The 24,544-nt window shown below is 36.2% G+C and overlaps 1 protein-coding gene across 5 annotated transcripts in view; it reads left to right on the top strand.

Annotated features, from left to right (window-relative positions):
* PICALM (phosphatidylinositol binding clathrin assembly protein) overlaps positions 1 to 24,544 on the top strand; it is a 66,457-nt gene that overhangs the window by 8,432 nt on the left and 33,481 nt on the right. For all 5 annotated transcript variants that reach the window (XM_069016212.1, XM_069016186.1, XM_069016177.1 and 2 more), the window contains exons 2-6: positions 17,677 to 17,819; positions 19,964 to 20,039; positions 21,247 to 21,349; positions 23,570 to 23,663; positions 24,177 to 24,288. In XM_069016212.1, coding sequence (XP_068872313.1) covers positions 17,677 to 17,819; positions 19,964 to 20,039; positions 21,247 to 21,349; positions 23,570 to 23,663; positions 24,177 to 24,288 — 528 coding nt within the window. The remainder of the gene's footprint in view (positions 1 to 17,676; positions 17,820 to 19,963; positions 20,040 to 21,246; positions 21,350 to 23,569; positions 23,664 to 24,176; positions 24,289 to 24,544) is intronic.

Raw genomic sequence — 24,544 nt, 5'->3', positions numbered from 1 at the left:
ATCGTGAACCAAAATTAGTTCAAATCCTAGTTGCAGATAAAAAAAAAAGTCTTTTTGAATAATATCTTTGTGTTCTTTTTTTCTCTTGAGAAGTCTCTTTACTGTTTAGAAATATATTGGAGTCCTTAGGTAGTAAATTTTGAATTAATTCTCTGCATGTCCATGTCCCTTAGCTTTCATTGATATAGCCATGCTCTGATCAGCTGGTTTTTAGTCAAATGACTAAATTTGGATTTATTGTCCTTTAAATCAGTTTTCCTGTTATATATTATTAACCTGTCTTAAATTTGTTAGGGATTATTTCTCCCTAGAGTGCTTGCATTTCAGTCATGAGTGTTACAGTATAGCACTGCAGAAAAAAAATTAGAGTATCAAAAATACATGTGAAGTGGATTTTAATCATAGGAATAGAAGAAAGAAATAAATGGAAACCAAATATGAACACCTCTGCATTTGCAGACTGTAGTTATTTCTAATGAGGATATGTAATGCCTAGTAAGTTGTCGCATTTGATTACAGTTGAATGGAAAAGCTCAGGATGCACAACTCTTAGCTGTAAGCTGTTTCACATACACAGGGACTAGCACACTGTTTGTTGGGCTTTGAGGAAAAATGATTGTCTGGATACAGACTTTTATTTTTAGGTTATGATAGCTAATAAGGAGATAGCCCATACTGTTTTCGTGACCTGTTCAGCTGAAATGCTTTGCCACTATGTAGCATCATTTAAGCCTATCAAGTGTAACATAAGTCAATTTCCAAGCAGGTTACTTTGCATTAAAAATCTGGAATATATGAAGTTTGTTTCAGTGCCGAATTTGATGTGTAAGCAGATGGAAATCCAAAGAAGTTTTTGTGCTAGTTCTTAGATACTAGGGAACAGCACAGTTAGTTTAACTTCTGATGCTTGGAATTTCATTGTTATGAACTTCAAGCTCATGCTTTTCTAGTGGCTGATTTTCTCTCTTGTTTTGCTGGGGTTTTTTGCTTTTTGTTTATACACAGTTAGTTTATGAGGAGACTTTCTTCATATTTAATGATTTGTAAGTAAAATACAGTGAGTTGGAGGAGATGCTTTTGTCCTTATTTTAAACTGTTAATGAGGAGTCTTTGTAGACAGGAATGTGGTCAGTCTCTTGGTATATACTAGGGCTGACACAAGATCTCTTAACACCTAGTTTTATTATAGCTCCATGTTCCTTTCAGCTCTGAGGTTTTAACCAATGAACAGACTTTACTTTGAAGCAAATGGAATAACTATTTTTGCCTTTTTTGAGCTTTTCTTACAAAACAGTTTAATTTTAAGGATAGAACCTGGCTGAAGGTCTCTTTCGTTTTACTGAAAACCAAAAGGCAGATGTTATTTACTTCTTCACTTGGCATTAGTTTATCTTAGAGGCTGTTTGTGATAGGGACATGTCTTTGTTCATGGTGAATAGAGAAATTCCCAGCTGAAAGCTGTGGATACTGAAGAGTTCTTTCTGTGTACAATTTCCCTTACCCATCCAGTTTCAGACTTAAGAGTTTGAAACTCCATGTAGGCTCTGACACTTTGTGAAACTTGATGACCCCATGGTCACTAATGAAGGGCTCAGGAACAGTCTCTAAAACTGAGGAATGAGGGAAAGAACTGATTTGAATTTATGAAACTCGGACATAACAGCGTTGCTGTAAAGAGGGTATGTTCCTCTTTGTAAGGTCCTCTGCTTTATCGACTGAAAATTGGTAAAGCTTAATGTATGGTCCTGGAAAAATTCAACTTCCTTTTCACTCTGCATGTTAAATGAAGATTGTTCCTGCACCATCCTAACCTCTGTCACAGTATATTTAAAATTTTTTACTCTGAGCATCTTTGACATGGTCTGTAAGGGGTGGTTTTGTTGTGCCCTTCAATGTTGTGCGTTGAAGATATACTTAGGATGAGCCAGGATGAGTTTTGTTTGGTCAGAGAGCTCCAAATATCTCAAGGGACATGTTAGTCTAAATTGAAAAAGGAAGTAAAAGCTAAGTTAAGCAGACATTTCCAACATTCCTATTAATAGAATGGAAGAATTTAGCTGTACTTTTGCTTGACTGCCTCCCTTCATGGAAGAGCTGCACACTCAAAGTACATGAGTGCAGTTGAAACAGTTTTGTGGTGATACCTCTGTTTTTATGGGAAGAGAGGGTTTTTTGGGTTTTTTTTTTAAGCTCTTGTGCTCTGCTTTATCCAGTTTTCTAACAGTTCATGTCAAAATCTGATCCTGTTTTGGTCAAAAGAAAAGTTATGAAAGTGGCTGTCAGTAACAGATCTCCTTTAATGAGTTCACCTACTTTTAAGTGCAAAATTGAAATAGATTGTGTGGAATTGATGGAGCTTGCATTAAAATGGCTGCAAGAAGTGCTCTAAATCCATATATCATGAACTTTCCTTGTTGCTTAAAAAATGATAGTTTATAAAGTAGTGTCACTTTTTTAACCAAAATGACTAGAATTTTGCATGTCACCAAATGCATTGACACGGAAGGAGCAGTTTCATGTTTTTTGTTACACTGCTTTCTCCTATTCCTGATGGGAAAAATGAAGATTAGTCTCACTTAGGAGTAGACAGAAGTCATATAAAAATGTCTGATGTGCAGAGTATTTTTTCTGTTTTTCATTATAGAGAAAGATAAATCTCAGACACATTGTGCAAAACTGTGTGTTCAGACTGTTTCATATAACACCAGGGAGTACAAAATTTAGCCTATTTGATCTCTGAGATACCAGCTCAAGTACCCAACTGCCAGTCACTTTGTAGGAGAAGGATGGTGTTTGATTTTCACTGAATTATAAATACTTGAAGTTTGAAGATTTGCTGCTTTGATCATTCAAACAATTCAGGTACTTTGTCAGGAGTTGTTGGTTTTTTTTTTTCTTTAAGAAAATTCATTATATGGTAATAATAGGCAAATAGTCTAAACTGCTTTTTTCCTTGGTCTGTTAACTGAGATTTGGTAAGGAAATTTTTGCAGCAACCTTTGGGCAAGTGTTTTTGGTTTATAATCTTGAGGGTTACCATTTTGAGGTTGACCAACTTCTTTTATAGAAAATAGGAGAAAAAAGTACTCCCCAGCAGAGCTCCTTCATGAAATCTGTGTTTTGTTTGTCACTTATTAGTTGATTCTATTGTCTTTGCCTTATTTTCCCCTCTTTTCAGGTTTTTCCACTTTTGTTGGACTACTTAGGTTATTGTTTATAAGCCTTTAAATCACAGCTACATTGAGATCTGTTAAGCTCTGTTTAGTCAGCTACAAGAGTAAGTGATCATCTGACAGGACACTACTGTATGTATTTCCTGAGAGATATACAGAAAAGTAAGATAAACAGATTATCCATACAAAATAGGAAATACTGCACAGCTGGATTTGTAGTTTGATGTGTGTAAAGCTTATTCATGGTAGAAATCTGGGTTAAAGCTATCATCTGAGGAGGTTTTCTCCAATAAGTGGGCATTGTGCTATTTATAGGAAAAGCATTTACACTGTTTTGTAATAAATAGTACTAATTTTAAAAATCTTAATAATTTGGACTTCCTTCTACTTATACTGTGCCAGAAAAGCACCATTTGCATTAATTTTATATATTGGACTTTTGATACTTACTATATTAAAACAAACCCAAATTAGTAATTTCTGCATCCCTATGATGTTGGAAGAGCACGATGTAAGAAACAAACCATTTTAGAATATGGCTTAAACTTCTTCGGTCCTAGGTGCAAAAATTTCCCAGGTTTTTTCCCTTTATCATGTTAATTCTGCAAATCTGTGTAAGTACATGAAAAGCATTTAAATGTGTTGGTTTTTAACCAATATACTACAGGGGCGGAAGGACCTGTAGTAGGTGCTGTCGCACCATTAGACTCTCTTGACAGTACAGCTGTTTAGTGCAACATACTAGCATGGACTCTTGCCAAAAGGAAGCATATTTCTACAGAATTACAAGTTCAGGTTTTGGCTGTGTTTTTTCCAGTAGTTAACGAGACAGCACAGTTTTTTCCAGTAGTTAACCAGAAGCTGTAGAAGTTGATATCTACCAAGAAATATGTCCTACCATGCATCAGGTACGCACATCTTCATTGGCAGTTCCAGCACTGATGGGGGAGGGCAAATACAGAGGCATAACTCCTTTAACTTAAGTATGTGCTTCCTGACAGCTCCCAAAGGCATTCAGGAAAAATGTGCTGTTCTTGCTCAGAGTTAGATTTTGTTCAGAAGGAAATCTAATTTCCAAAATCTGGTTTTAAAATGGGAGAGAATGACAGATATTCTAAACAACTTTACTAGAGTAAGGCCTTTGAGCTACTGAAATGAGACAAGTATTGAAGTAGGAAAACCTCAGATCACATGGCTTTGGTTTTCTCTTATCTTTGGTTTTGTCTATTAAACTAATCAAAGATGCAGCACTGCTGTTCAAAGAGAAAATAATGTGAATTACATGTGTTTCATTAATTCCAAAATAATGAAGATCTTGAGAATTTTTTGGCTTGAAGATCTGTTCAGTGAGATGTGGTGTCAGGAGGTCAGGTTGGTGTTATTGCTCACTGGTTTTATTTTCACTGTGCTCTACAGTGATGCTACATCACTACTACAAAATTGCTTCCTGGTGCATCTTTGAGAATAAAGGGATGTGGAAGGTAAACATCTAAGAAACACCTAAATTATACTTGTGTGGATACTCTGTGTATTTAGAAGATACATATATTTAGAGTCAGAAAGTGTGCTAGAAGTGTTTACTGCCAAAACGTGCTTTGCGTGAAGTCTGGTGTTTGCTCCTCTGTAATGCAGGTTTAAGGAAGTCACAGATGTTGGAAGGTGACATTGGCTGAGAGAGCTGGAGTTCTCTGGTATGGATACAAGAAAGCTTTAGGGAGACCTCACTGCAGCCTACCAGTACCTGTAGGGGGCTTGTAAAAAGGAGGGAGAGGGACTTTTTATATGGGTAGATAATGACAGGACAAGGGGAAATGGCTTTAAACTGACAGAGGGCAGGTTTGAATTGGATACTAGGAAGAAATTCTTCACTGAGAGGGTGGTGAAGCCCTGGAACACGTTGCCCAGAGAGGTTGTAGGTGCCCCATCCCTTCAAGTGTTCAAGGTCAGATTCGATGGGACTTTGAGCAGCCTGATCATGAGTGGCATTCGTGCTATAACGGGGTGTTGGAAGTAGATGATCTTTAAGGTCCTTTCCAACATAAACCATTCTATGGTTCTGTGATAGGTACTTTGGCTGTACTTTTTAACAGATATCATCTGAATGTCATATGAGCTAGGGGAATAAAAATTGAGATTAGGAGTTCCTTGCAGGATTGAGGAGGATTAGATACTGAAGAAAACCCTAGTTACATTAAAGGCTTACCTTCTTGAAAAAATACAAGTGTCTTGCTGCAGAACTACGGTAGAGTTGTGCTCATTGAGGATTTTTTGTTCTGTGGTGTCTGCTGTTAACAAAATGGTTTCCCTGTTCCGGTAGGCTGGGCTACAGTACTGTTACTGTACCACTGCTAGCAAGCTTCCAGGTAAGGCATTCGTTGGTACTTTGCCTGCAGCCAGGAGGTGTTCAGAGCAATCTGCAAGGATTGGTTACGTGCTATTGGCAGTACAACAGCAGCTTGTACATGTCTCACAAGCCTTGTTTTAAAAACATGTCTGTTAGCACAACTTGTTTTTTATTGTATGGCAGTGTAATAGCTATAGAACATTTACAGGTTCTTCAGAGCAGAAAGAGAGGGCTTTAAGTGCATACTATAGCCAAAAATTTACAGTAAGCAAAGGCAGATGGCTTGGGCACTATTCCTGTCAGACAGAGAACAGTGTGGTAACGTTCATTGTGTACATGGTGATGAAGAGACCTGAGGGCTAATATCTGGCATCGTGGTCTGATCTCTCAGCTATCTATAAACCATGTTATGTGCCTTCTCTATGCATCTTAAGGTGAAATAATAGGATAAACTCACATGTATGCAGGCTGCTTGAAATAGCTTCATGTTTTCAGTAGGATATAAAAGCAGTGTAAAAGCTATGCAATTTTCAAAGTAATTAGTCTTCATCAAAGTTAAAGTGTTTCACCTAATGCAGTTCATTGTGCTTCCATTCATCCACTATGTATGACTATTCACACTATAAATATTATATTGGATGCTTAAGTATTATTATAAATATTTATCATATTTGATGTAGTAATTTAATATTATACACTAATATATTAAATATTGATTTCAATATCAAACCGATGGCTGTCATTCAAAATCAAAGCCTGACCAGCCACCTGTCCTAATGTATTCTTAAACAGCAGTGCTCATATGGAGCACTTAAGGTACGTACCTGCTTTCTCGCTTGTCAGAACCTGAAGCAGGAGATGCTTCCTCAAGTGTTTGCAGCTATGCACTCGGGAAATACTGACAATGTTGAACAAAGAACTATTCATAATTTTATTCATTAATGCATTGAAATTAGCATATAATCAGTAAAAAAGATTATTGGTTTCTCCCTAGTTTAATTAGGCCAGTGGGTTAAATATTCAGTTTGAACGTACAGCTTGTGCAAGAATTGTCATGTTAGTTGGCTGATAGATGCCGACATTTTTCATGTTTTAATCAAGAATCATCTTTAGAATATGATTCACAGGCTCGTTATTAAGCATGTTTGTAAAGATAAGATCAAGGCTCTAAGTTTACAGATACTTTTCAGTGGGAATAATGTGCTAGTGTATGTATGGGAGCTAATAATTATTTTGGACTAGATTCCATGATAAAATGCTTTTAAAGGGTAGTGTAGGAACTGAATGTAGAGCAAAAGTATTCAGTAGTTTTAGTATGTCTTGCGTGTTTCTCAATATTAGGGAGCTGAAGCGATTGTTGATTTGTTCTGTTTTGAGGAAGAATTTAGTCTTAAGAGTGGGTGGCAGCTGGAAAATTAATCTTTAGAAAGGTAACTAATATATTTTAGATACTTTTTTATTGATTAGTATTTTAAGATGTTAACAAAGATAGTTCTCTCCTGTTATAACAACTGATAGGTACAGGTAAGAGCCATGGGTTTTAGTGTGTTTTTTCCTTGACACTCAAACTTAGTGGAGCAAGAGAGTGCTGCTTTAATACAGACTGCTTACATCACTTTGCCCATTATTGGAGGGTACGTAAAGTGGAGAATATGTCCCTGTTGTGGTTCTCATGATGCTTTTTATTAGTAACTGGTATGTTGATATACACTGTGTGTCAACAGAGAATTGTGTTGTCTTGGGAATGTTTGCAGCTGCTCTTCAGACCAAGATTAGAAGATGCAGTTATGCTGATAAATTGGAGTACTGCTGTATGAATGCTTACAGAGGTCTAAATGTGTAAGGAAGGTGTAAAACCTGAGTCTAAAGGGGTTATCTGAACATGCAGGAACACTTGAAGAGGGTTTGGCTCACTTAATTTTTATTATAAACCACCACTGTGAGAACGTAGGAAAGATGAGCATCCCTTCATATGTCTGTAGAAGAAAGTAATTTTCATTATCCAGCTGGGACACTATTTAACTATATATATAAATAAATACATACATTGATATATATATGTGTGTGTGTGCGTATATTTATATGTATGAATCGGTGAAACTACAGAGAATCCAGAGGAGATCAGATGAATTAAGAGGACTGAAAAGTTAGGAAACTTTGAAAGAAAATTATTTATTTTATTAAGAAAGAAAATAGAAGGCTTTCCATTGTGTTGTAGTTTTTTGTGGAGAGTATGGATATTCAGTCTCCACTGAGAAGCACAACGGGAATTTCTTTTTTAATCTGAACCAGAACATCAGACTTTAAGTCTGATACTAATCTAAGAAAACTTGCAACTATCAAAATGTACAGTAACCACTGAAGGCCAAGACAGACATCTTGGAAGAACAGAGGATGACTGTTGTGGGACAGTTGAGTAACAGTCACTCACTGGTGCCAAAAGTGGGAGGGCTTGTCCACTTCCCTTTTTCCTCTCATTCTTCTTGCCTTTGCATGTCATCACCTCTTTTTTTTTGTTGTGGCTTTTGCCAGTTTTGGTCTTTTGTGAGGTATTTTTTATCTTGTAGGATAATGAAGAAACTATGCTGTGTTGTGTCACCTCATGTGTCATCCCCATTATCCCACCCACCACCACTGAGGTCAGGGTTTTTTTGTGTGGTTTTTTCTCTATTATGGGACGTTAGTATGGTTCAGAGAAGTACACTATAGTGCTGACATAACATAAGCAATGGAAATGTGTGAATGTTTGCAGGTAGAGACAGGAATGGGACCACCCTGTTTTGTCATGAGCTGTCATGAAAACATTCTATGAGTTATATATCTTTTGAATTTGTGTTGGTGTAAAATAACTAACTTCTGCAATGTGTTGAACTTGCATGAAGATCATGGTGAATTAATCTGTGGTTTGTGTTCAGCTTGAAGGGTAGAAATGTTGTGGTAATGCAGTAATGGGTTAACTTGTAGCAGTAGCCACAGAAGCCAATTTCATTGCCTCCAAGTCTGGTCAGTTGTGAGCTTAATAGCCTTTCCTTATGTACAGAAGGAAAGGAAGAGGCATAAAACTGAACAAAGCTAATTGTCACTGATAGTGGTTCCACAATTGCATGTCTTTAGAAGATCATTCCTCAGAGGGATCCAGGCTCCAACAACCTGTATATTTAGTCAAGAGTCTGCAGGAGCTGACTGGAGCTTATATGCTGTCCAGAGGTTCTGACCAGCATGAATTATTTTATAGGTCAGTGATCCTAAATGTATAAGTAATTTATTCTGCTATGATGATCTGGCAGTTCAGGTTATTTTCTTACACTGAGCTTTAGAGAATCAGCTTCTCTTGTCTGAAAGTGTAACATGATTTTTTTGCAGGATGAACAGAACAACCTAAAATTGCCATTTTTTTCCAAGGAGAAATGTATCTGATTACATAAGCAGATAAGAACAAGAATTGTAGTGTTGGTATGTTCATTTTCTAAACTGCTCAAGCTTGTTTATGTGCTGTCCAGGTACACTGAATGCTTGTGTAAATCTGGGTGTAACTGTTTCTGAATTAACGAGACAAATGTACTTGAAATGAAAATGTTGTGTTTACAATCTGCGGCTGGAGCTGTTGAGCAATATTTAGCAGTATTTTAATGTTAGTCTTTAAAATGTGGTGGGGATACTTGGCAAATTTAGAGGAAACCGATGTTCAAGTCTGTCTTGACAAATCAATTCTCCGAAGGTAACATAGCCAGACTGGTCGTTTCCACAATATTTGTAACTGGAGAAGTTTGAATAATCACTATGAATGTTAAATCAAGTGGTAATCTGGCACTTTCCAGTATGTAGGAATTAAGATAAAGAAATGAAGGAAAACCACATGACCTACAAAATGGTTTTTAGTTGTGCTTCCCTTATTTTTAACTTTTGCTGTTTCATTTACCGATGCTTTATTTGTTGAGGAGTTTTGATAGACACCACTAATGTTTTTCAGAGATTCTTCACTGAAGCAGTTGTTCAACTGAACGAATTTTTACTGTATTTTTTGCAGAAAGTATCTTGATTAGTTTTTACACTTCTCAAACAAAAGTAGTAAGTTAGTCAAAGTGTTGCTGTGTGAGAAGAATGTAGAGTTAAAAGATACCTGAGGCAGTAATGCTGAGTTCATAGGGTTACTAGAAAGATAGAGATTTAAGGTAATTTCTAAGAATTCCAATTAGAAATAGCAGTTTTAAGTAGGATAGAGTACATGATAGTCTCATTTGAATTGGAAGAAAAAGGCAAGATGTGACTTGATGAAATGAAAATATAAATCCTTGGCTATTGAGCAAGTTATTCAACATTATAATAAATCTTCTTTCTGCATTTTTTTATCCTGCTTATCTAATATAAAGTAGATTAAATCATAGTTCCTTTTAAACATGGAAAGCTCAGAATAGAATGAGTCTTCTCAGATTTCTTTAACTCTTCCATAAATTGTTTCTGGAGTCAGTACATGCAGCTGTTAAGATGCTGTTATATGCAGAGAAATAATTGTCAGTGGGAACTTTTATTGTTAATTTAAAAATGTGTGGTCCAGATTTCCTTGTCCACCTTCTGAAGGGGACTTGGGTGAAGCCACGGGGCAAGCTGATGTAGTAAATTACTTCTAGTTAAGTAGTTTGGTGCAATTGGGTTTATTCAGAAGAGAAACAAACCTAAATTTAGAACAAATAGTGTTTACGGCATATTTTGGCTTAAGCTGCAAATGTAGGTATTTTATGTTAATTTGGAAAATACTGAAGTATTCACTCTGTTTTCAAATACATGCTTGTTATATAATATTCTTCCAGCAGATTAAATGTCCTTTAGTGAGTGGCTCAGAATGAAATTTAGCATCACTCTGTCTTGCTTGATCACTCCAGTACATCATTTAGGGTATCTTTATTTTGGCCCAAGCTTAATTTTTAGTTACCAAATGTATCATTTTGAGGAAGAAATCAATTTTTTAAAAAAATTAAAATTTTACCCGTTTGCATTAATGTTCAGAACTATTTTGAGTATTCTCTTTAGACAAATTGCTTGGTTCTATAATGAAAAGTACTTATTTACATCCAAGAACTTTGTAATCTTATTTCCCATATTTAAATAAGGACATCACCTGTGGAAGAAGTGGGAAATTTTTTAGAAAGTTACCGTATGCTTACATTAAGTTATCTGCTTTTAAAATGTCAGTTGGAATGCATAGAATCAGATCTGAATGTGTCAGCATTTGCAGTTATCAGAACTGTTAATCTGTAGAAGTAGATTTTAATTATAGATTTTACAGAAAACCTTTCTCTTTTGTTCTTGTTTTAGTATTTCTGATTTCTTGAAGTTTTTATAAGTGTCCTTTCATGGCACAGTTAAGTCCTCCAAGTATTTAAATATTAGAGAACACTGTCTATTTTATGTTCTAGAAATGTTTTCAAAGAGCTTTACTAGAATAAAACTGGTATGTGTTTCTGAAGTCATTTCAATTTTTTAAATTTTGTAACTGGATACAAATAGAGCAAACTCTTCATAATCATTGTGTCAAGGTGAATAGGAAAAATAACCTCCATAATCCAAAATATTTGTTGTCATCAGCAGCCAGTTGAAAAACTCTTCTTGATACTTTGTATTGAACTTTTGAAAATAAATTCAATAAATTTGACTTGCCAATTATTCAGGGAAGGAAGATGATCTGTTACAGAAATTTGAAGAAAAAAAATACAGCTGGGAAAAATGTCTAATATACAGAGGTGATATTTCTAATATTTTATGTTGCATTTCATGCAAACCACTTCAGTTAAAAAAAGACACTTCTATTTCAATAAATAACAAAATAAAAACTGACCATGAAAAACTCTGCTGCTGCTAAATTCAGTTTCTCCTTTATTTAAGATCTGCTGACAAATGCTACATTACTGTAACTGGAACATGTTTATTTCTTTAATTTTTTTTTTCTCTCTCCTTCTCAATAACCTGTATTTCTTCCCTATTGTAAAACCTTCTCAATGTCCTTCTGGGAGGGACGGATGTGGCAGGCATGTGTGCTTTCCCAGAACCTGTAACAGGACTATTTAAAATCCACATGAGCCATATAGATCATGAGCTTTTTAGGGGGAAGCAGGGGAATGTTAATCTTAAACCCATAAAATTTGTTTAGAAATAGTAAAAGCTTGTTGTAACTTATTTGTAACAAAAATTCAAAGGAAGGAATTTTTTGTCCGGTGGCTGACTTCTTGATGGCATAAAACCAATCATTTTTCATATCATTAACCAATTTGATGTGAACTTGCTGACTTCTGCTCTTCGAAAATTTTCACCAAATTCCTAAAGTTATCAGTGTTAACTGCTGCTACACAGTGTGTTGTTGCATGGGAAAGGGTGACATTGCTGCTTTCTCATCTATCCTTTGGAAATGTTTTAGCTGTTTAATAGATTTTTAGATTCAACATGTGCATTTTGATTAAGATTGCTGACCAAATGAGGGAGCAGCTCTGTTCCAGCAAATATTTGTGTAGAAGAAGAAGGAAATGAGACCCTAACATCGAGGGAAGTGGTATAATTTGAAAATCATGACATGAGTTGAAATCTAGACAGCTGGAGAAAGGAATTTAACTTGAGTATTGGCAGTGTAGATAACTGTGTCTTTTCCATTAGTATTTTATTTTTGTTTCAGCTTTTGGGTTGAGATACCAACATTTTTCCTACTCATTTCCAGAAGTATGATAAAATGAAAGTGTGTCAGCCTTGAATGTTTTGTCTTGTTGAGAAGCTGGTCCCTTAGAGGAAAGCAAAATAGCCCTGTATCAATAATTATTAAATATTTTGCTCAAATCTAAAAACTGTTTTTTACAGCCTTAGGTGAAAGGGAAATTGATCATAAGGAGATGCACACTCTTGAGTGGAATTATCTTAAGGATAGACACTGTCCTGTATTCCACACTGTGATTAGCCACAAGTGTTCCCTCATGAGTGGAGTTTCAGTCACTAGCGTGTTATCTCTTCAGTTTGAAAGGTACTAAATTAACTGTGTTCTTTTGAACTCCTCTATGTGAATATTAATTCATGCAATAAATGTTTTATATTTCAGTATGTATTTGAAAAAAGAAACAGGTTTGCTCTGTTGACTTCAATTTTAAATTTACCGATTGAGTAAACTTGATCTGATGCATATTGACTTGTACTTTGGATCCACCAATATGTATTTAAATATTCTTTTATTATTCTTGTATCTTTTAAAACTGAAGAATGTAATGTGTTTAGCTCTTGGCACTATCTGTCTACTTATGTTGGATGATCAACATTTCTATTGCTTACTGAAAGGGTACTGTCTCTCCTATTATATATATTTTTAGAAACGTCACAACTATCAATAACTTGCAGGAGGTACCCAATTACTTGCTTATTCTAGGTAGTATCTGTGGTATAATAGGTGAAAAAGCAATAGCTAACAAGATGGATATCTGTCACAGTTGCTTGACCTATTTTGGAGTAATGAGTGTGGGGCACTTTCTGGCCTGGAAGATCTCATTCTTGTAAATATTTTCAGGTTGATACTTATGAATAGAAATATTGTTCAAAATGAGAGATACAGGTAAACCATTGGAAATAATCAAGTACTGCATGTACACGAAGTATGTAAATCTGGCTTATGTTCCGCTTGCTTGTTACCACAAATGATGCTGTCTGAAACTAAAACTGTTAAAGAAAGCTATTTTCAACCCGGTTCTTTATAATCTTACTGTGAATTAATATGAGTAAGATTCTGGGAAAAGAAATCATAAAGACTCATTCAGGATACCTTGTGGTTCTTTTTTGTGGGGAAGGAAACCAGTCTTAGACAGCATAGCATGCTGCCTGGTGCAGAATGAGGTGCTGCAGAAGGAGTTAGGTCACAGGCACAAGCTGAAAGCTCATGCATTCTCTGGGGTAATTTGGGGCAGATGCCTTTGATGCTTTATTATCCAGCCTGACTGCCTTGTGTTTGCCATGGGTCAAGACTCATGACCCCTTACCATGGGTTGGCTAATCTACATCTACATGCCTAGTGTGGAGTAGACAGTGTACTTTATCATCATAGCCTTGTAGTAACTGCTTTGGGTAGGTGATTGCTGCTTCTTTCTTGTGTATGAATCTTCAGTCTTGCTCGGCTTCTACTCTACTTTGCACCTTTATACTTCTTTCACCTGGTAACTATGAATTGTGTAAGGCAGTGAATCACTTGGTTCTTTCCTGTAATGAAGGCTGAACAGTTGAAAGGGTGTAGAACTCTTGTTGGGAGTGCGAGGATATTATTTTTCTAAGCCTGAGTATTCTACAGTATTTTACTGCATGTTTTGCAGTAGTTAACTTGAGCAGTGTTAGGCAGTATGCTTGCTTTGGTACCGGTGCAGCCGCAAATCTTCCAAGTGTTGCTGAACTGTCTGTTGGCCAGACCTTTGTTATGATTCCTTACAAAACCCTTGCTTTGGTGGAAGAAGACCCAAACAGAACTGAATTATGTGAAAGTCACTTAGTGGTGAAAGCTTTAACTGTTATAACAAAAATAAAATTTAAACACTATTTAAAAAAACAAGCTACAAGTGCTTTCTTGGAAAATCTAGTTTTGGCTCTGAAATCTCTGCTGCAGTTTGATATACAATTTAGTGTAGGTAGGTGAATGGTGTTCTCAAAACATGTTTCGTCAATCACTTAAGTCAAAAGTTTTCGATCTTTTGGGATACCTGTTGGACTACTCTTTCTGACTTCTACTTACTTTGTAAGTCACTTCTCTGTCTGCCTGTGTTCCCTCTTTCCATAGACATTGCATGGATTTGTAAATTGCATTAGATTGGGAAGGACCTCAGGTTTTGTAATGAACCCCAGCTTTTAAACTGTGCTGAACATTAACAGATCTGGCTGCTTTCAGACTCAGGTGTCTGACCATTTTCCTTTTGCTTATTATCCTTTTACTGTGAACCTCCAAGAAATACCTGGCTGAAGGTAGCATTTATATTCCCCTTCCCTGCCTCCAGCCTTCTGTTTTACTGGTAGAATAAACCCACCTCCTTCAATCACTTCTTGTTCATCATGTGCTCTACACCCTGGGCAACGTGGTGGCCTTTCCTTTGGCTGTCCCCAGCCACATCCATGGATATGACTGTGCATTCGTTGCTGTCTGAGCTTCCCTCATAGTAAGTCTCCCAGCCAGCTGCAAGCTTGAGATTCCTGTTTGCTAATTGCTCCCTTCTTTGAAACAAGGAATGACATTTGTTATCTTAACACTTGTATGCTGTGTGTCTCATGCTGTGAAGGTTTTAACAGATTTTAGAATCGCAGAGTTCTATGATTTTAGGTAGTTTATATTTCCCAGGAGAGTTTCTTTTTCTGCTGTGAAGTATTCTGGGCCTTAATGCAGAAGGTCAGTACAGAAAGTGACTTTCCTTTCTGTAGTATTGATGGGGGTAAGTATTCAGTCCTCCTCCTTGACTCCCATGACAAGATGATCAATGAAACAGGCATCACTCTTTCACCAAGGGTTATCCTTTGTTTTCTTGATTTTGTTTGTTTGTTTCTATTTTTGTTCTGAGATGAAAGCTCTTCCCCTTAGTGCTGTACCCTTTGGTTATACGCCCGCCTGTGGTATTGCTCACAGCATTTCCAGTAAGTTGCAGTCTAGAGATATGTTGCTTTGGGGCCCTTAGGTTTCCAAACACATAGCTAGTATTTTCATAGGTGGGTGTGAGACGAGTTGTGTTAAGTGTAGGATGTGAAAATAACTATATATTTGTTCCTCTCCTTTAATGAAGGATGTTTGTGGGAATAGGATAAATAAGTAAGAACACTGAATATGCAGTGTGGGATGTGGTGCAGCAGTGTGGGATGAAGGATACCATCTTCTGCTGTCTGTACTATGCTGCTTATACTATAGTTAGCACAAAAATTGCTGATCTAATTTGGGTGTAACTGTGCAAATATTTCTTTACCTATTAAGCATTGTTCATGAAAATACTTTCAAAGGAGATTTCAGAGAAATGTAACTTTTCCGAGATGTGTACTTTGAGATATTAAGGCGTACCAGATTATTGCGTATCTGCTCAATCGGCATTTTGGAGAGAGAGAAGTTTCATGTTTTACTAAATTTAGTTTGTAGTAACTGTAGTGTATTGTAGTGACTCCCCTGTTTGCATTTGCAGATTTGCGTCCACTGAAGGCTGGGATTGCCTGTGTACTTGTCTTCTTGCCTGTGTTCTCTCCCAGTTGGTTGCTGATTCCTCATAATGTGCCTTCCCTCTCTCCCTCTGCCCCCCACCAAGTTCATTCATATGCTTTTTACATAAACACTCATCAGTCCTGTGAGGGATGATTTTTTGCTGGCTTACACAGCCTGTTTTCTTTTACACACTGCAACAGATAAGTTTCGAAGTTCAGTGGCATTTCAGAAAACATTTCTCCCAGCACAAAGTATCATCTACACTGGATATTTATTTGGAGTAGGGTTTTTTTAATGATTTTAGATAGTGGATTTTCAAGTGCCACCTCTTTTTTATATTTTTTTGTTACTGTTGATCTGTTGGCAAATGTTGCATTTAAGAATAGAAGTTCACTTTCTAATATGCACTTGCACCTCTTATGCCGAAACATATGACTTGACATCCAGTGATGTGTGTACCTTTGTATTTAATGTGTGTTCCTGCCAGATAGCCTTGCACAAAACTGCTTGTGTTACTGTTTAGGAGGGGAAGACCTGAAGGTGAAGAAGCTTCAGGGCTTGGTTTTAATGATACAGTTCAGAGCATGTCTCTTGCTGAGTAATATCCTGGCATTGTCTTAACAGCCCCAAATCATCATCCAATAATAGATAATAGTGACTTAAAAATGAGGTCATGAATGCCTGTAGTCATCACAATTTTACTTGTAGATAAAGGAGTGTTTGTCTCTCCATCTCATTACATTTATGAATGTGGAAGTAATTTCCTGCTCTCTTCCTTTAGTACTTAAACATGTAAATAGCAGCTTTTTTAGTTCTGACCATTCTAGTTTTGTGTATGTGGTAGCTGTGCTTACCTGCTGCTCTGGCTGAAGGAAGGTCCTGTCTTTCAGGAGTCCTTCAAGGTGAATGATTGTTCATAGCAAGGTATAAAACTGTCTTCAAAGGTGAAATGTTTGCCTTCAGATTAAATGGGTGATTCCAGTATGACTTGGTAGTCTTTAGACAGGCAGGCATAGGACATTCTGAAGTCTTGATTTTTATTGAGCTATGGCCTTTGGCAGGGCTGTCAGTTTGATTGAAAATTACTGGTTTATTTTTGGAGTGGTAATAGTAGAGAAATTTCATCACTATTGTGCTGCATTAAGTTAAGCTTTATATTAAATAGTAGCAAACTGTATTATCATATAGTTATTCCTGTTGTATTTGTCAACATAGTGTCATGATTTTAAGTCATCTCTTCCTTCATCAGCCTTTGGAAATAAGTTACTGGATGATTGGATAGTGTTCTATTGGTTGTACTGAAAGTATATAGCTCCCCATGTTTACACAGGTGTGACAGTAGTCCAGGCTAAACAGAAATTGGAAGACTGTTTTAGCTAGCCAACCTCAGATCTTGTGCTCCTAGCCATCTTTTTGGTTAACAATCCAACTTTGTTTTAACTAAATTAATCTGTCAAGCTTCTGGCATTGTTGCTAGAGGCTCCTTTTTTCACTCAACATTTCCTCTGCCCTTTTGAATGTGTTGATTGCATTGTATCAAGACTAAGCAATATTTGAATCTTTTATTACTCACATTGAACCAACGTCTGAAAGGGTTTACTGATCCATTGAGGCCAGAAATCTGAGATTACAGTTAATTCTAGTCATAATCTTCCAGTAAAACTTAATTAAATGGTACCATGTAATAATTATTTTACTATTTAATGCTTCAGGTGCTTGAAAGCTGAGAGCTGTTAGTCAGAAGTAGTGTAAGTCATTATGGTACTTCTGTTCCAGGGCCTTCTAAGGCAGCTGCAGAAGCAGTTGAATCTTGGCAGTGAGCAGAGTGAACTTTGTATTACAAAGTTCTGGTAGACCCGAGCCATGGTGCTTTTCAATATTTATTTTACTGGAAAACCCCTCAGTTTTCATCAAAAATATTACTACATAATTGATCTTCCTTCACAGAACTGATAATAATAACAGAAATTTCTTTATTACAGATTTAATCCAGTGCACAAATGAGATGAATGTGAACATCCCACAACTGGCGGATAGTTTATTTGAAAGAACTACCAACAGTAGCTGGGTAGTGGTCTTCAAATCTCTTATCACAACCCATCATCTAATGGTGTATGGAAATGAGGTAATACAAAAATGATGTGTCTGAGAACAGTTGCAGCCCCTCGTTCCTGTAAATGTCAGCTAAATGCTTCCACTAATTCTTTTTGTAGGACAATCTTTGGGTTTGCCTTTTTCAGTCCAACTCTGCATGAACACAGGTCTCATTTTCTGTTTGTCTACGTTGTTTCTACTTCAAAGTTTGTAATTGTAGAGTAAAAAGTGTTCCAGATGCTGGGGGTACTTTTTTCCTATGTTCATATTCTAATGATGAAAGAAAAAAAAAAACCAAGAAAAATTAACTTGCATGGGATTCCAAAAGCTGAAAATCGAAGCATTTTTACTTTCATGCTGTAGCTAACCCTCTGGTCTTTTCTCCAGATTACTTGATTCTAAGTTGATTTCTACCATCACCCCCTAACCTTTTACAATGAAAACAAATGTGTGCCTACGAGTTGGCTTTGTGGGTGAAATAACACCAAATACAGTAACAGTTTAACAAACATACCAAGTTACACAAAAAGGAATAAACTTGTTTTGTCTCACAATTTGAATTCCAATGGGGCCTTACTGTTTGAAATACAAAGCCAAGCATAGCAGCAGCTTGAATGTTTTGCTTTTAAAAAAACCCAAAAAAAGTATATTTTTAAGGCTTCCTTAGGAAATGTTTGTAAACATTCCTTTTTACTGCAAACAGTAAGAATAAGGTAAGCTGTATGAGCTTTGGAATTGAGACAGCTTTATCAAATTACCAGAATTTTTCAGGTTGCATTCAGGGGAGCTACTTCCTCTGACTGACTAGTCAGGGTGGGAGGTTAAGTTTTTAAGCATACTGTTTAAAATGGTTTCACTTGCAGGTTATTGCTGGTCTGGGTGAAAATCTATTCTGTGAGGCTAACTAAGCCACAAGAGGGCAAACTTCTGTTGTTGTCTTGAAGCTTAAACTTTTTCGTTGGGATAATTGACACTATTCAAAACACAGTCTATACACTTAGCATTTTGAGTCACATGAATTTTAAACTGATACCAAAACAATTCACACTAGTTAAAGGTATTTCATGGGACCACTGTGTGAAATACTTTCCATTAAGAATAGAATTTCCAAACAAATTTTGCTTGCCAAATATTTTACAGAAGTAATGAGAGGGTGAGATTGCTGCTCAAGATGAAAGTTTTCACAGTTAGTACTTGAACAATGAGAGTGCAAACTGATTATTGCACCATTGAGATTGCATAGGACCTTTAAGATCAAGTCCAACTGCTAACCCAGCACTGCCAAGCCCACCATTAAACCACATCCCCAAATGCCACATCTGTGTGTCTTTTAAATACCTCCAGGGATGGTGCCTCCAATTTTGGCTTAAATCCTTTATAGCTGCATACTGAGTGCCTTTACTCTTCTCCAGTCTTTTTTCTATGTAACCTGTGTATGCTAATGGAAGTAACAAAGTAGTACATATTATGCTAATCAACACTATTTTTGTCTTTTTTCTAAATGTTTATTGCAACTGAATGATTGGTTTATTTTTGTAGCAGCTCTGTACAAATTTTCTTTTCCTATTAGATTGTGTCAATGATCTGAAATGTGTCTTAAAGATGAAAATAGCATCATTCACCTTGTGAAATATAATTTGTAATTATGTATAGTTAGAAGTCTTGTGATGCAGTGTTAATGATTTATATGGATTGTTATATTTGATATTTGATTTATAAGCAAAGTAACATTTATATCACCTCATTTTCATATTTAAGCTAAGTACCATTACAAGTGTATGCTGTGCAAAGATGGCTTGTCTAATTGGTAGAATTAAATCAGTTGTTACAAAATTGAAGTCAGTGAAACAACTGTGAGCATGTAAAATGAGAATGTATTTGAAGGGATTTTTTTCAGAAGTTCAGAGCTCCATATTATGGCTTAAAATAGACTCTGACTAAACGAGGCCTTCATACAAAATACAACTTGGATTTGTTCACAGATTTATACCTAGAAAAAAAGAACTGGCTTACTTCAGTAGTTCAGCTAAGTTTTTGTAGTAGTTTCCAGATTTGAAGTCAGTCTTAAGGCATGAAAGCTGAATTTCTTAACCTGGATGAAGTTTCTAGTACTGTTACCTCTATTCCTTCTCCTTGGTAACCCAGTAAAAGTATTCGGTTTTTTCTTTCATCTAGCGTTTTATCCAGTATCTGGCTTCCAGAAATACATTGTTTAACTTGAGCAATTTCCTAGACAAAAGTGGATTGCAAGGTAAGGTGTCTTTGTTTCATTAAAAGTTAGTAATGTGCTGGACAACAGCAAAGACAACTTGGTTACTCTAAAGAACCTTGCCATTTAGGAAGTGACTTTTCTGTCCATTTTACCCCAGGCTGCATTTCTTAAATAAAATGCCATAATGGTGTGGCAGGAGCTGTCTGCTGGAGGAACATGTTGCATCTTTTCTAACAAGCTTACTTAAAGGCTACTGACTTCCTTAGTGATACAGATCTCAGTATTCCTCTTAATTCTATAGAGATAGACCTCTCCAAATGAGGCAATTTTGATTAGTAACTTAATTTTTTTAAAATGCATCATATGTACATACATCATGTCAGTGAGACAAGAACTGTCTAAAAACAATCAAAATTACCTTTTTGGAAAATTGATCAAAGCCCATTCCATTTATCTTTGGGACTAATTCAGTGGGCAAATAAGTGTTTCTCTGGTTCAGATTTTTCAACTGAAATAAACTTCCATCTGACCATACATGTAGCTGTCATTGTTTTTTCTCCTAAGGTGGTTCCTTACTTTCTTTACTGCTTCTTATATACTTCTTATCTTTGCCACAAGTGTTCTAGAACAGGCAGCCAAAGTGGTTGCCTGGGGACAGAAACCTTCTCAGTGAAAACCAAGGCTCTACCAAATTGTGTCATTTTATTGAGTTTTAACTTCTATGGTCTCAACATAGACTATGAACAGATTTTTTCTTAGTCTATACCTCTAGATTGACAGTTATCAAAATATTTCCTATCATTGCTGTCTTAACAGAGAAAAATTTGTCATATTGTAGTGTTTCCATCAAAGCCTTTTTTTTCTGTTCAGTTGCAAATGAGACAATGTGTTGCAGAGCTGATTTGAACGCCTTTGTGAATGCATCATTTAATTTTTTTGATAGTGATTTCTATTGTAGTATAAGAGGACTTGCATAAAAATTACTTTGTTTGGCTTTTGGAAGTAATTTCCTTAGGAAGTGAAGTGTAAACTTTTACATAGTTGAGGTTGTCTGGATATTTGTGGTGTTGTCTGTTTGATTTACATGGTGAATACAATGACGTACACAGTTATTTTCAGATTATATTTTTGCACAATTTTGCGTAGTTAATGGAGCTGTCTCGTGTTAATATTTTGCACTTTATTTAGAACAACATTCTTGTTCTTTTATTTGGTAGGTACTAAACCTCTGAAACTTGTTTTTTAGGTTATGACATGTCAACGTTTATCAGACGGTATAGCAGGTATTTGAATGAAAAGGCAGTTTCCTATAGACAAGTGGCTTTTGACTTCACAAAAGTAAAAAGAGGGTAAGGACTGCATTTTCTTCTACTGATCTTGAGGCTTTGTCATATATCCTGTCATTCAAGTGAAAAATACTGATGATGGCTCAGGCTTAATACACACAATAATGACTCCTTCTCTCTGTTGAATATCTCCCATGACACACAAAGGCTTGACTCCCCAATAATGTATATTGCAAAAAATATTTTACTTCAGTTGTTGTAATTTTTATCTTCAAACATTAACAGTTTAATATAAAGGCATGAAAGATGGTATGCATCAAAGTCTGTATAAAAAAAGTAGAAGTTTGAACAAATCTTCCACAGTAGATTGTATACTTTGCCTGGTGTGTCAATATAGAGGACTGTGCAATTTATTTGTGCTTGTAGCTCTTGAAGGTTTAAATGACAGGTGAAATGCCTTGCAGTCCTTCCTGGTGTTTCTCTGTTCTTGTCACAAAATATCTGTATGAAGTTTACTATCTTTGTGAAGGTAGTGTAAATCTGTACTTTTAATAGTACATTGCAGCAGATGCTATCCTGAGTTGATCTACAGGAATTAAAATTTTCCCTGGAAAGTGTGCTCATTTAAGAGAAATGAGTTGTTGTGAGACTAGGTACCTGTTTACATGTAAAATAATGCAGCATAGAGCACCAGTAGTTTGGTAAACTACATGTTACAGTGAACAACAGAATTAATCTGGAACTCATCTTTGGGAAGGCTGGAGAGAAGGTACCAATCACAGTCAACAGTTTTTCCATCTTTGTCCATTATCTCTGTATATGGTGCTTTTTAAAGTTTAAAAGCCTAATATTCATTTTATATTTGGATGTCCTATATCATCTATACATAGGTTAGTTTTTATTGAAACTAAAACTTAATTTTTAGTCCACAGAAATCTGAATTTAATACTGTTGAATAAATTAACTGTAGTAATGGGCTGTCTCATGATATCTTGCATTAATGATGTAAAGGCCTCAGTACACTGTTGGGTTGGGCCTCAGAACACTGTGCAAATGCCTTCTGCCTCCTTGCTAACGCTGGAGTCCATTTTGGTTTGAAGTGTGATGGTAAAGTAAAAGGAGGATGCTTGGGCTCCTTTTACTCTTTCTGCCTTTAGAGTTGCTTGGATTGCCAACAGCACAAAACAGCATTTTCCACACCTAAAATTTGTGTGCGGTAAGGTGGCTGCAGCTGCTATAGAGAGATACACAATTGTTTTATCAGGTGTTTTAGGCCTAAAGAGGGGAATTATTTAGCCTGCACCATGTTTCTGGAGGTCCTTCTGTGAGCCAATAGGAATAACAGTTCTGATGGCAGCAGTCTGGCTTTTCCACACCTCGATTTTTCTTGGGGCCCTTGCTCCTATGCTGTGCCCCACTAAATTTCTTGCAGTTATTGTTTGCTGTTAGGAGTAAGGATACAGCACAAGTAGAGAGGTGGAAGCAGCACGCTCCCCACTGCTTTCCAGCCTCGAGAACAGCCGCAAACTTTTCTGTGAAGATGCATTATGAGATTTGCGCTTGCAGGAAACATTTGGTTTGCTGTGTGCATGCTGATGAACTTGCAAGGCTGTCTGATTTGTTTTACAGAAAGCAGTTGTTTCATTTCACTGAGGGGATTTAGTCTCTTCCTCAGTTGCTGCTTTTCTTGGATTTTTTTGGTATTCGTTTGATGGGTTTTTTCAAACGTGGAGCCAATCCTAGTCTATTCAGTCTGAACAATTAATAAACAATCAAATACTGGTAGTCAACCATTAAAAGGAAATTTCATGTAGTCTCTAGAATCTTTCTGAAAAAGCTTGATAAACATACTGCTGCATTTTTTTTATTCCTTCTTACCTCTTTAAGTTGAAAAGAATGCAAACTGACACAAAATAATAGTTAGGTGATTGGAAAAATAATATATTAAAAATTGCTTCAAAAATAACCTTTAGAGCTTTTTTTTGTTGTTATCTGATGCATTGTAGCTCTCCTATATTTCTAAACACTATCAGTTTCATTTTCTCTGAGTCAAAGTTCATCTTGGATTCGTATTTTGACCAAATAAGTTGTTGTCTTTCCGCACTGCAGTTGTTATGGTTATGTTGGCTAGACACCATTCCTGAACACCACAAGGCTTGCTTGGTATGGCAAAGACTTAAATGGTTTCTCTGATGACCTGATATATATATTCTGTTGTTTCTTACTAAAAATTGCCTTCAAAACTCACGTGAAAAATTTTTTTTGATTTTTTTCTCACAACAGGGCTGATGGAGTGATGAGAACAATGAGCACAGAAAAACTCTTAAAAACTGTACCAATTATACAAAATCAAATGGATGCACTTCTTGACTTTAATGTAAGTTTTAGCAGCATGTACATATCTAACATACTGTCAACTTGTTGTACAAACATGCCTAAGATTGTAAAATAGGTCAAGATCTTGCACTTGGTTCCATGTTATCTGCACAGCTTAAAGAGCACAAATAATTTTGTTCATTGGTATACCCCCAAGAAATCAGAAAAAAGAAATACAATGCTCACTGGAGAGAATACGTTGTCCTAAATTACTGTGTTTTTATTGTGTACCTTATGTAAGAATTGCTTGTTTGTTGAAAAGCTGATCATTTCTGCCCTCTGTCTTCTAGTTGTGTTAGTTAACATTAGCATTGGTTAACAAAAATGTCTGCCAAAATGATTTGATTTTATTCTGTGTTGAGAGAAACTGTTGATTTGGTTTGGTGTTACTTTCTGCTAATAGCCAGTGAGATGATCGGAAAGCATGTCTTGAGATAACATGCTGGAGTTTAACTAGAAGTTTTCCAGTAAGAGATCAGTCCAATTCAATTAACTTTTTCTCTGATCTTCCTAGGTTAATAGCAATGAACTTACAAATGGTGTAATTAATGCTGCCTTCATGCTCCTCTTCAAAGATGCCATTAGACTGTTTGCGGCATATAACGAAGGGATTATTAACCTCTTGGGTAAATACAACTGCTTTCTGCAATGCTCAGCTCTGGGAGGGGAACTCAGTGAATGATGCACAAAAGCTGCTCTCTTGAGAAACTGAAACAGTCTTACTGTAAAACATCAAAATGTTACTGTTATTTCCAATGTTTGACTGTGCAGTTGCATTTGACATTGCTTTGCACACAGGGATACGTAAAATCTGAAAGTAAAGCCCATCCAAGATTTTATTCACCTACTTTTTTTTCTTGCACTGCTTTGTTGGGGGTTTTT

This window comes from Aphelocoma coerulescens, chromosome 1 (genome assembly GCF_041296385.1).
Source record: "Aphelocoma coerulescens isolate FSJ_1873_10779 chromosome 1, UR_Acoe_1.0, whole genome shotgun sequence".
Taxonomy (NCBI): Eukaryota; Metazoa; Chordata; class Aves; order Passeriformes; family Corvidae; genus Aphelocoma; species Aphelocoma coerulescens.
This window is presented reverse-complemented; position numbering and strand designations above follow the sequence as displayed.